Source organism: Priapulus caudatus, unplaced genomic scaffold (assembly GCF_000485595.1).
Source record: "Priapulus caudatus unplaced genomic scaffold, Priapulus_caudatus-5.0.1 Scaffold512, whole genome shotgun sequence".
Taxonomy (NCBI): domain Eukaryota; kingdom Metazoa; phylum Priapulida; class Priapulimorpha; order Priapulimorphida; family Priapulidae; genus Priapulus; species Priapulus caudatus.
The window spans coordinates 102314-115577 of record NW_014577573.1 but is presented as its reverse complement, the minus strand read 5'-3'; the positions used below and the strand labels follow the sequence as shown (position 1 = coordinate 115577).

At 43.5% G+C, this 13264-nt stretch overlaps 2 protein-coding genes across 5 annotated transcripts in view; one reads left to right on the top strand and one right to left on the bottom strand.

Moving 5' to 3' along the window:
• Nucleotides 1-1399, bottom strand: part of LOC106811181 (ankyrin-1-like) — an 8119-nt gene extending 6720 nt beyond the window's left edge. The window contains exon 1 of the mRNA XM_014814724.1: nucleotides 1306-1399. The gene's annotated coding sequence lies outside the window, so the exon portion shown is untranslated. The remainder of the gene's footprint in view (nucleotides 1-1305) is intronic.
• A 282-nt stretch (nucleotides 1400-1681) lies between these two features.
• Nucleotides 1682-9371, top strand: LOC106811190. Of its 4 annotated transcripts, none has more exons than XM_014814734.1 (2): nucleotides 1682-1864; nucleotides 6669-9371. In XM_014814734.1, exon 2 carries the CDS (start codon nucleotides 6779-6781, stop codon nucleotides 8258-8260), a length of 1482 nt encoding a protein of 493 aa, XP_014670220.1. In that variant the 5' UTR covers nucleotides 1682-1864; nucleotides 6669-6778; the 3' UTR covers nucleotides 8261-9371. The 4 variants fall into 4 exon arrangements, with proteins under 4 accessions (XP_014670220.1, XP_014670219.1, XP_014670222.1 ...); XM_014814733.1 differs by having other exon boundaries at nucleotides 1682-1886; XM_014814736.1 differs by lacking the exon at nucleotides 1682-1864 and adding an exon at nucleotides 4986-5181.
• The last annotated feature ends 3893 nt before the right edge of the window (nucleotides 9372-13264 follow it).

Genomic DNA, 13264 nt, shown 5'->3' with positions numbered 1-13264 from the left:
AGGAGGAGGAGAAAGAGAGAGAGAAAGAGAGGAGGAGAGAGAGAGAGGAGAGAGAGAGAGAGAGAGAGGAGACGAAGAGCGGGAAGAGAGAGGATGAGATGGATATTAAGAAAAGAAAGAGAGAATGATGGAAGACGTGAGAGAGAAGGAGATGAGAGAGTATGACGAGAGAGATGAGAGAGAGGGGAGTGAGATTGAGAGAGAGAGAGAGAGAGAGGAGGAGATGAGAGAGAGAGAGAGAGAGACGAGAGAGAGAGAGAGACGAGAGAGGCTGTGAGGTGGCTGTGCGGTTTAAAGAGATGATTGAAGAGAGCGACATTGCGATGTATCCAATTGCTGCTGTGCTGCGCTGTAGTGCACCGTAAATGTAGAAATGTAGATGATTCGAGTACTGGGAGTAGTCTGTTGCCACATGCCCACTTGAAGCATTTCAAATAAAAGTATAATGCTAACTAAATACGAAATCTTGATAAGACTACCAAATTCTTAGTGTTTCTATTACACTCTCTTGTCCAGTTTCACTCCTATTATTGCGACACGGTTTCCTGTCGCAATTCTAGTCCAAAATCCTAACGTGCAACCAAGCAATTAATCGCTGAGCGGCGGACATTGCTTTATCGCGGCCTCCAGCTGTGCAATGCTATACACTGTATATAGATTATTATACTATATATAAACTATATATATACTATATATAATATATTAGTGTAACTGTAAGTGTAAGCGTGCAACAGTGGAGCCGCGAAAGCAATGGCACCGGCAGCGTATATTAATTGTTGCACGTAGGATTTGACAGGAAACTGTCGTCAAATGCCCGTGTCGGTACAAGTAGCGTTTACACACCCATGTCGTGAGTTTGGTTAGGGTTAGGGTTAAACCGACCAGGCTCTCCGACTAGTTACACGGCGGAGGACCTCTCGCCACGTAGTGTTAAGCGAGATGGGAACTTGTGGCTAGGTTAGGGTTAGGGTTAGGGTTTTAAACCTGGGGTTGTCAAATAGGAATGGGCCCCTGTGTCTGTTGCCAGTGTTGGTGTGTTCTAACTTCTGTTACAACTTACACGCATCCTTAGCCCGACAAGGCTGTGCGACGAATTGTCTATACAGTACGGTATTCTAACCCTAGCAATACCGTTTCTTGGAGATACCGTTTCTTGGAGCTTTGATATTTTAAAACCAAGTAGCTAGACCCTTTACATAAATACACGAGAGATATGGGGGATAAAATAAGCAATTTCGCTAAAACAAGACCAGTAAAGTAATTGTAATGAAATATTATAATGTTACAAAATTAACAATAACATACGGTCATGGTTATACCTAGCTCTAGTACTAGGTTATAGTTATACCCACAGACAGTGACAGTCAGACTCACACCTCACACTCTAACCTCTTCATTACATGCTTTTTGCCATAGCTACCACTGCGTCACCTGTTGACAGGAAAAATCACCAAAGCGGAACGGGCCTCGTAGTCAATAAATGAATAATATCATCTGATAATATGCAACTACAAATGGCTATACTAGATTATTTAATTACTTATAGTACTTGTGTTAATGATTAGAATTATATCATAATAGGATGATTAAGAGTTTATAATATATACAGTATAATATAGTTTGCCGGAATGTGGTGCCTGCCTTATTTTTGTGGTCAACAGATGGCGCGGTAACAGCGCAGAGCAAAAGTGATTTAAATGCTGCTCATGATTTAACACCTGGGTGACCTGCTCTTCGCGGTGGCAACCAAAAAATTGAAATGGTTCAATTTACAACTAGGCTTCTTTAGCAATTGTCTCGGATCATCATGGATAGTTTGGAACCCCGCAAAAGTGTTTTCGCATATGTGCTAAACTATTCCAGGGTACTAAGCTAGGCTTACTTAGGTAATTGTCTGTACTGTAGACTCTGTACACTGAGAACTGAGTCTGTAGTGTACTTTCTCTAGCTATAATTTAGGCTCATACTCATAGGGTCTATGTCCCCTAGGTTACTGCCGGAACGTGCCCTGGGTACGGCCCGGTATACCGGAACGTACCCTGGTCACTATTTGATATGGTTAGGGTTAGGGTTAGGGTTAAGATTAGTGTTAGGGTTCGGGTTCGGCTTAGGGAGTAAGCGTAGGCGACTCCCTAGACTCGTTAGCGGAGTAGGCGAGGTACGGTTCGGCATATTAGATAGTACCAGGGTACGTTCCGGCAGTACCCCGGGGGACATAGACCCTCTCAGCATAATTTAGCTCCAAGAAACCACAGGCACTTGGACCCGTTTCAATAATAAAATGACGGTTAATAAATACAACTTGTCAGTACTAGACCTACCAGTGCCAGTAATAGTAATACTAATATTCTTAATGTTTGATTTGACCTAATAACTTCACTTCAATACCGTCCAATACACTGCTGCAGCACATAGCGCGCACGCCATTTGTTCACGTACCTACACTCTCAGTAATATAGAGGTTATACTACTACTAGTATATATTACTGTGTAGGTTGTGTACAATGGCGTGCGCGGCTATGTGTTGCAGCGGTGTATTGGACGGTATTCAAGTGAAGTTATTAGGTCAAATCAAACATTAAGACTATTAGAATTAGTATTACTTCACTGGTACTGGTAGGTCTATAGTACTGACAAGTTGTATTTATTAACCATCATTTTATTATTGAAACGGTCCAAGTGCCTGTTGACCGTTTCAATAATAAAATGACGGTTAATAAATACAACTTGTCAGTACTAGACCTACCAGTGCCAGTAATAGTAATACTAATATTCTTAATGTTTGATTTGACCTAATAACTTCACTTCAATACCGTCCAATACACTGCTGCAGCACATAGCGCGCACGCCATTTGTTCACGTACCTACACTCTCAGTAATATAGAGGTTATACTACTACTAGTATATATTACTGTGTAGGTTGTGTACAATGGCGTGCGCGGCTATGTGTTGCAGCGGTGTATTGGACGGTATTCAAGTGAAGTTATTAGGTCAAATCAAACATTAAGACTATTAGTATTACTTCACTGGTACTGGTAGGTCTATAGTACTGACAAGTTGTATTTATTAACCATCATTTTATTATTGAAACGGTCCAAGTGCCTGTGCAAGAAACTGTCTTGCTATAGGGTTAGAAGACCATGTATGTAATTTGTGGCTACATTATTATTATAGTGTATAGCCACAAATTACTTTTTCGCATCCCTCTGACTCTACGTTGCGGGAGGTCCTACGAAGTGAAACGGTCGTAGAGCCTGGTCGAGCTACCTAGTATTGCTCATCATAGGGTCTATGTCCCCCAGGGTACTGCCGGAACGTACCCTGGGTACAGTCAAAGTACGGTCCGGTATACCGGAACGTACTCTGGTAACTATCTGATAGGGTTAGGGAGTAGGTGTAGGCGACTCCCTAGACTCGTTAGTGGAGTAGGCAAAGTACGGTCCGGCATATTAGATAGTACCAGGGTACGTTTCGGTATACCGGACTGTACCCAGGTTATGTTCCGGCAGTACCCTGGGGGACATAGACCCTCTCAGCCCTAGTATTACTATTTGTAGTATAATGTAACCTGGTTAATGGTTAGACTTAGACTTAGAGCTAGCCGAACGGGCTCTACAACTGTTTCATCAATGCCACGTAATAAAAAGCGAGAAGGTAACTTGCAGCTAGGGTAGAGCATGTATTTATCTACATGATGTCGTTTTAGGACTTCTATCTATTGACAGTAAAATTTATTTGATGAGACCGAGGGTGGACACTACCACCATCAGAGTGTTCTGCGTCATCAGTAGTTCTTTTACTTTAACACGGCTATTACTGGAGACGGACCTGCCTATGATATATGTAGATATAGTGAGATAACTTCGTTGATTTCTACTCAACAATGAGGTTCAAACGTACCTGCTAACGTTTCGCGTCTTAACAGGAGGCATTTTCAAAGCTGACTGACGTTGTCAGATTTGACCACCAGATGGTGTAGTGGTCAACAGCATGATCCACACATGACTGAGTCTGTACCCCCCCCCCCTTGTCTTGGTTGATGTTTGGGGGCTTCCTTAATCCAACGCTAGTTGATTCTTATTGGCTCATGATCGATAATTTTCGAATTATACCAATCGATGGTTTGATTGGCGGTCCCTACATGGTCTGTGATTGCGGATTTGTTTATTTTGGTAGCGGATTGTTTTCACTGGGTTCTCGTAAATTATTTAGGAGCTACGGTATCTACGTCCTTTTTGTGCTCGTTTAGGCAGGTTTCAAATATATATATATATATATAAGACAAGATATAACTTATATCTTGGATATAATATAATTGTAGCGGCCAATCTACCTTTAATGCGGATACACTACCTTTAACTTTACTGATTGCTCTTTTGTTTAGGATGCCCAGCGCGCGCAGGGCCTTTGTCATTTTGAGTTGTAGACAGGGAAGCTTCTTGCGAAGTGGCCTGTATTTTCATAGATATTTTGTTTTAACAAGAGCTTCTAGGACATATGGATCGGTATGTTGATAGAGTAGAGTGTATATATCAAAGTGACGTTAGTCTTGTAAGATGACATTGTGCAATACTGAGTAATTCTGGGCATTTTTGTACCCAAGAAGTTTGGCCTTCTTGTGATGACCATCGTGGATTCAGCGCGGGGGTTTCCGTGCTTTGTTATATAATTCACGATGTTTATTAGAATCTTTATACCTGCTATTTGTAAGGCAGTGCTGATTAATCTTTATATAAGGTTGTTGTTGTTACCCTGAGTGTATAAGATTGCCTGTATACGTTTTATACAGCGGGGACAGGGGAAGCATTTTAGTGTGCCTTTCTTAGCGTAGGTGGCAGTACCTGGTGTGGGAATGACTACAGCATGAGATTCAGGGAAAAAAATATAATTTATTTTTCGGGGGCTACTTTTCAAGCTCGCGTGCATGATTAGCACTCTAAAATTTGGTTTGCATTGAACTCTATGCAAATTTACAGGGGCTCTTTTTGGCATTTCGGGGGCTAAATCGCCCCGAGCCCCCGTGTATTTTTTTCGCTGATGAGATTGTCATTTATAATGATTATTCGTGATTGTGTCTTATATGTGAATTTATGGTTTTGCAGTAAATCTAACTAAGTCTACTGACTGCTTCGTCAAGTTGGTATTTTTGACCTGTGTTAAGAGGAAGACATTTCGGCGTCTGTGAGTGTGAGACTACAATAATTAATATACGATGATTATATAAGATGTATATATATATCCTATTTTTAATGCATGGTCAACTTATTTGCCAATCCTGTTTTATGCGCAGACACAGAACAGCAAATCGGGCTTGTTTTAAAAGTCAGAAATAGGGGAATCAAATGCTGAATAAACATAGATATATATATATACATATATTGATGAATGCCCGTAAGGATAGGGTGATATTTATCATATAGTGGCAAATTTTGTTCGATAAATGATCCATTTGATAGAAAGTGCATAATGAAGCAGGACAGCGAAATGATCTATTGCCACCAACGTTTTCTAAACATTGGCACAACACCAAAACAGTCAAACTGCCACTTGAGTGCAGTGTGTGCCATATTTTCAGCCTAAACTTGCAGTGTTCAGTGTAGCTAGCTAAGCGAATTGACACAATAGCTGAAGGTAATTACTAATTAGCAGGGGTTGCACAAGACAAAACACTTTTTACTATTAACGGTAGCCATAGCACAACAAATCGCTTAATTATAGTTGTAATTATACAAGTTGTGGTATATAGTAGATTATTAACAGATAATTTATAAAATTAGAAAGCAAACTGAGCTAATCAAATTCAATTCATAACCAGGTAATGCTGTGTCCATGTAAATATAGATACATACTTAACGGGTGAATAATAACAGGATTTGTCATTATTCAACCGTGGTACTTACTAATACTTTTAAATGACTAAGATAATTATTTAAGATATAAATTAAAAATATCAGGAATTTTTCAGAACAAACTAGATGGAAGATTATGTTATGTGATAAAATGGAGTATGAATATTCTTCTTCTTTTTTCATCGTGTTGATTTCTTAACTTGTGCTAAGCCAAGGTAGATATTCTACATTGTTTTTTTTGTAGCAAGATTCTGCAGCAGTTTGCCATCTCCTGTATGATATTTTACATAGTCATTCGAGTGACAAAGGTTACACGGTACCTAGCTAATATTGACAATGACAGTCGGATTTTCACACCTTGAGAAAATTCACTGTCCTGACTGGACTTTGGACTTACAGTCTCCACAGTAAACAGTCGACACACTAACCACTACCACGACAGCAGCTCTGTTATGATTATGAATATGTAGAGCAGAACTACCACCCCCTGCCCCCCACGGAGCAAATAATCACGAAGGTGGCGACATAGGTGTAAGTCATTGTTATATAGTGCCCTTCGCACATCACTCAATAGTGGTGCGTGGTCTTATGTAATGGTGCGACCCATTGTTTTAGAAACAGAGTTAAAATTATTAAAATACAGATACGCTAGCAATTTAGCTTGATTTTTCAGCAGCATTGTAGGTTTTTATAGGACCAATAAATTGTGTCTAATCCGTTACGTATACTAAAAATAGATAAATTGTACAATTTTTAGGACACAATTTAATGGTCCTAAGATTTCATCACGTGAATGCCACTTAACTTGTCTGATTGCAGGCACGGCCGCACCTGCTCTTCAGTCACGAACTGCGAAAGGCAACGATGTCATCATATGGCAGCTTGACAGCTCAAATATTTCTGTGAAGCAAATCAAAAACTGTATAGCCATGGTTGGTCCTTGTGCTGAACAAGAATGTCAAGACAATAGGTGCCATGTGACTCGGGGAGATTGGGGAATGAACTGGTGCACAGGTGCATGGAACATGGTGGTAAGATACCGAGGGAATTGGAAACTGTTATTTCTCGTAATAATTGTATTCGCTGTGCTGGTCACAGTCGGCTGCTTATATCTCCTTACACCACTACCACCACCTGCCACAACAGACGAGGAATGGAAACAAGGGGAGCGAGATTCAGAAGAAAGTTATTCAATATGGCCGCCTTACAGTAATCGTGCGCTCAATCCTCCGGAGTGGTATTACTCGTCATGCTTTGGCGTTCGCGACTTCAAGGCGTTTCAACTTATGGACCTCACGAACCGTGTCACTGCATGGCGCAACTCTTCCAAGCGCGAGTGTCGTGATTGGCTGCGGCGATTTGACACGATATTCGGCGTTACGACGACAACGGGTAATCTGTACATGTCGCAATCATTCCGTGATAAAATGTTGGTGCAGCTGGGTCGGCGCGAGCTGGTCAAGGAGATGGCCGCACAGCGGATCGTCGAGGTTCGTAACAAACTGACCGGCGAGCAGACACTGTTTAATCCGTTGCGTGGTCGGCGGACGACGGGCCGACGCTCGCTTGACGCCGTGGCGCGCGTCGACGAGCTCGCCCGCCGCACGCAGGGCACGTGCGACTTCTGCAGCTACATGACGATGACGGCAGCCGACACGTTTGGACGTGTCGAGTCGCCGTTTTCGTTCTCGGCGGCCAACGCGTTCAAGCTGGACGTGTGGCACTCGCTGTTCCTGACGCGCTCGCACCACCCTCTCGACGTCAGCGAGCAGATGCTGCGCGACCTGTTCGAGAACACCGCCTCGACGTGGTTCGCGAAGGTCCACTCGCTCGCTCCCGAGTACCGCTACCCGCACATGACCTGGGACAATCTGCCGGAGGCAGGCGCGAGTCAGGTGCACCCGCACGTGCACGGAATGATCACCAGGGAGCGCTACTACAACCGGATGGAGCACGTGCGCCGCGCTGCCGAAGTGTATCACAGGCGACACCCCGGCCGCAACTACTTCAGTGACCTCACGGAGATTCACCAGGCTCTCGGCCTCGCCGTCTCGTACGGCGCCGCCACCGCCTTCGCTCACCTGACGCCGACCAAGGACAACGAGGTCGTGATCATAAGCCGCGCAGCGGACGGAGACTTTTACAGTATGCTGCACTACGTAATACGTGCACTCGTCGACGACATGGACCGCCTGGCATACAGCATTGGCATCGTGCTGCCACCTCTAGGCAATACCGATGGGCGCGGGTACATGCCTGCATTTGCTCGGGTGGTCAGTCGATCAGAGGGTGGTAACGTTTCTGACATTAGTTCCATCGAGTTGTTCAATGTTAACAATGTTAATGTGGACCCCAATGAGGTATTTCGAAGAGTTAGAAACTCTGTTCGTGTTAGAGGCGTGCCTCATTGACAAAAGTGATTTTACCAAATACGTGGTGATATATTTTTTGTATGTTGCTACCTCGTGATCGATCATCCTATTCAAAAGGAATCGTGCAGTAGTGAACACGATTTTATGTTTGAGCTAATTAAAATAGTCTCAATTTAAAAATTTTCTAAGAATAGCTCAACCTTTTGCCATTAATAATTTGTGCCTTATGTGGGATTTGTGTAAGCTGCACTGAATGCCGGATTTAATAACTGATGTGTTACAGATGCAGTCAATTTTTTTTTCAAGTAAGTTATGATAATAATCCTGATAGTTAGAGCTTCTGTTTTAAGCATTTGGTGTAGTTGCAGAGCAGAGGTGCCATGTTAACACAGTGTCGCGTTTGGGGAAATTTTATGTTTTCATTGTTGTCCAATTACTAAAGAACTTGAGATGATATGCACCCCAAGAATTATTATCATAATCAGATTTTTCGCGTAGTTTTATCAGTGCCATGTTTCTGACATTAGTTTCATTGAGTTGCTAAGCACCTATCATTTATAGATCCAAATAACACATTCCAAAGAGTGGGAAACTCCAACGTTGTTGTATGGAAACCATCCTCTGTATGTATTAGAGGTGCGTTGATGAAATGGGTTTACTATAAATACGTATTGACTTGGTTTATAGCTAAGATTCCTTAACCTTGCTCATTGAGGTAAAAATCACTCAGTATTTAGTGTGATTTTATATATATATATATATATTTATTTCTATAAATCAAAACTTCCAATTTTAAAGGTTTTAAGAAAGATATAATATATGAATTATACAATAATTATAAAAAGATAAAATTTCGAAAGGCTTTAGCCTTTGGTTAAATTTCGCAAGTTAAATTAGTGTGTATGTGATCCATACAGAAAAAATAAAAACTGGAAATAATTTGCTAATGTTATTGGTTTCGCTACTTGTGCTGCCCTTTGTGGTGTTCAGGTAGCTAAAAGCTAGTGCCATATTATGTTTTATAGGATCAGATGTAATTTATGCACTGTAAAGTTGCCATGTTATAGTAGTGTTTCTTTTTTGTCAATTTGTGCTTTCGGGGTAAAGCAGTTGGTAGTGAACTTGAATCAATAAACATTCTGAGAATAAATTTGGTATTGAAGTTTTAATTTTACCAGTAAAAATGTGAAAATAATGTCACAACTGTCAATTTATGACAGGGGCATGTGAAGGAATGCATTTGTAAGATTTCAGGATACAAACACATGCACTATATCGAGAGCAAGTTTGTATAGTATTTACACTTGATGATGTGATTATATATGCTGTAGCCGCATGTTTTGCTTTATTGTTTGTTGAATTTGCTTTTAAGGTTATTAAATTTATTATGGATATTACATTTTTTCTCCAGAATCTAGGAGCAGCTCACCCTCCACAGGTTCAATTGCTCAGTCCACACTCACTCGTGTGTAAATCACTAAACGTGTCACACATGTGAATCTAATGAGTAATTAGCTGGAACGCTGCATTGTTTCACGCTGGCATGAAGCCATTTTCGTACCTTTTTCTCACGGGTTAACACGCGCGCGCGCGCACACACACACACACACACACACACACACACACACACACACACACACACACACACACACACACACACACACACACACACACTATATATATATATATATGATCCGTGCGAAAGTGCCCGGGAGCCCCCCGCGGGCAGCGCCCCCGGGAGCTTGCTCCGGATGCAGTGTCAGCCCGCAAGTCCTTCAGTCAGGGTACCAACAGCCCCCGGCGCGGGGAGGGGTGTGGTGACTACGGACATTACACAATATGAGCTGTACACACGGTCACCGCGGGGCCCCACACGTGTCGGGTGAGCGAGTGGACGACCTACGAATATGTCTATAGTCAAACTGCAAACTCCACCGCCGCGGCCGTGTACAGTGAGAGACTGGATGGATGTGTTCATACGTTTACTTAATAGCTACAGTCAATCCGGCGTTGATAGTCATACTGTGGCGTATTATAGCCTTACGTATAGGGTCATATACACTGTGAGAACAACGATTTTCCTACGTAGAATTACCATAACAACATCTTATGTAATCGATAACGTAAATAATAATTAAGATATGATATGTGGTAAGGCAAACGCTAATGATCACTGGCGCGCGAATTCATTATTAATACCGCTCACACGACAAGCTGAGGTTAAGGTATAACCGGCCAGGTCAAGAAGATCACAACACGAACATAATCTTACACCACACCAGCACGGCAAGGAGACGATGTACTGCGCGGACACACAAACAACTGGTAAAATTAAGTATCCACGCACAACGCAATAGATAACACCACGTAGGCGCAGCTTCTGTTGCAGTCACGTGCCTATAGTGACAACGGATCAAGCTTTCCAAGCGAATACCAGCCCTTAGACACAGTGCACTCCGCTTAGCTCGCGGATCACAGAACAATTAGTTGGGCCTTGAGCGGTCGGGTTCGAAAGGAAACACAACCATACACAATGTGGAGCAGGAGCGAAGCGTGTTGTTTTAAACAGCTAGGGCTAACGCAGCCTGCCTTTCTACAGGCGCTGACCACAGTGACGCCGCCCCCCCGGGCGGGCCCGCTGGGGGGCGGGACCCCCCGGACGACACTCTAGACCGGGTCATCCCACGTGCAGGCTGCAGCCGTGCGGGGTAGCTTGCGCCCAAAGCATAATAGTCGTTAGATACCACAACATAGGAGGTCCGACACTGCCCGGGGGTAGCGCGCTCCGATGCCCTCGGCCCAGTCAAGAAATACACCCCACGATGACCGTAAAGTATGTCTAGCGAAGCAGCTGGTTTGAAATTTTCATTTTGCAAGCCCGCTATGGTACGCCCGCTAACTTTTTCTGTGTTTGGGCTTTGCGTCTTAGTGTTGTTCGAGCTGGGCGGGCGCCCGAGCCGCGGGGGCGGCGCGCGACATGGGAGAAAAGAAGAAAAGTTTGGTTGGTTTAGAGAAAAAAAAAAAAAGATTTTTGATTATTCTTATCTCGCATGGCGCTCTCCCGGGTGCTTGGTGGGTCGTCAGGTTTTAAGGGTCACTCTTGTTTTACGCCGCGGGTGGGCGCGACGCGAGGGGAGGATTACTGTTCCTGAGAAGTTCAGGGAATACTTCTTCACATTCCCTAAATCACTGCCTGGACGGTGCGCATCTTCCTACCGTACCTATGCCTAGGCCCCTTCATCATTCGAACATATTATTTTTTATGTCATCATCAATTTCATATTTAATTGACTTTACAAAATATTTCAATTAAGGCTTTTTATTAATTATATTATATATATTAAATTCAATGTAATATTTATTTCAAATTTATAAAATATCTTTCTTTGGTTAATTCAACAGAGGTTTTCAGTGTTTACATCATTTTCACCTATCAATTAATTTATTTTATATAAGGGTGATAGATTGGGAGTATAGATTTCCAATAGATGAAACGATTATTTGTTAATTTAAGATTTGTCAATCATTGTCAATTGTAATGGGCATCCTTAATTATGTATTAATAATCTAGGGGTATCGCGTCCAGACGGTGAATCAAGCAGCTTAGCCCGTTACGTTCCCACATTACCCTACATCCATTCCGGCTTGCGGCTTCCATACGGAATTGTTACCACCCTATTTCGACTAGAGCACTCGGAGCGTGGCAGTGACAATGGGGGCATTGGGGTCGTTCCTTGGCGTGGGGGGAAATGTCAGCAACGCTAATATCACTGCGGGCCCGGGGCGAATAGCATTTTACGTACCAAGCTCACGCACAAGAGCTGAGGTTAGGTTATGAAACCCGCAGCAGAACATCAAACAAGCATACAATCTACACCCACACCAGCCGCAAGGAGACGGATTCTAACTGCGCGGAAGCGGCAGCAAAACACTGAGGTGACTTAGTTCAGTGCATGAGTCCGGACGAGCGGGGGCGGAGCGCAGTAGATACACCACGCTAGCGCAGGCTCTGCTCGTGCGGAAGATCGGCGCATCCACTGCCTAGAGTGAGCAGTCGAACTTTTCAACGAATAACACTTAGACATCACAGCGTGCGCTGCGCATCACCACGACGACTTGGTGTGCGCGCTTGCAGCGGTCGGCGGCAAAACAAACATACACCATTACGCACAACGCGGCGTTGTTTTAAACGAGCTACACAACCAGCCTGTGTCTACACTGACGCCCACGCACCATCACATTAGCGTCATCACTGGCTAGCGTGCGGGTGCTGCCCAACAGGTGAAGAAGACCGTGACTTAAGATGAGCAGGCGCATTAGAGGGTCCGACACTGCCCGGGGTACGGTCCGAGGTGCTCGGGGGCCAGTAAAAATACGACACAATGTAGCCTAAAGTTATTTCTACCATGGACGGGCAGACTGTTAGAAGTGATTATTAGCAGGAAACGGATGCGAGAGCGCAGCATTACGTATAGGTCATACGTCAATGCCACGCTACGAAGCATCCCACAGGCGCTGAGAGGAGAGGAGGGCGTAAACGCCATCTGCCACTCAATACTCACCATTGGTCATCTACCTACCCCACTCCAATCAAACTGAGACACAGACAATAAGTCTATATACGCCCTCTACTACGCCTAGTAGTCAGCAGTGATAGGGTAGAAACATATTGGGGGGAGGTTTTCACGCTCCGTTAACGAAGGGAGGTATAAGAGAACTCGCACGGTAAGAAACGGGGCTCTCGTGAGCTCACAACCTCTGTTTGGTTAAGTGAATTATATGTGTATCGTGAAACCGCGTATTCAACCCTGTTACTTGGTGTGAAATCCTCTGAAAATCCTCTAGTCTACACCTGTGTGATTGTACTGATTTGTAATATGCATAGTGAAACGGCAGTTTGTAATCCACCTCAGCCTAACCTCATTTTATTATCACATTCGTAAGTTTAGTCGAAGCAATTACACGGCGGCAATATATAGCAAGTCACCTATTAAGCGGCACAGTTGTCTGGGCAACAGCATTACGGCGCAGCGACTACAAATA

Coding starts and splice junctions, on each gene's coding strand:
- LOC106811190 (XM_014814734.1), top strand. CDS start 6,779: ATGGTTGGTCCTTGTGCTGAACAAGAATGTCAAGACAATAGGTGCCAT.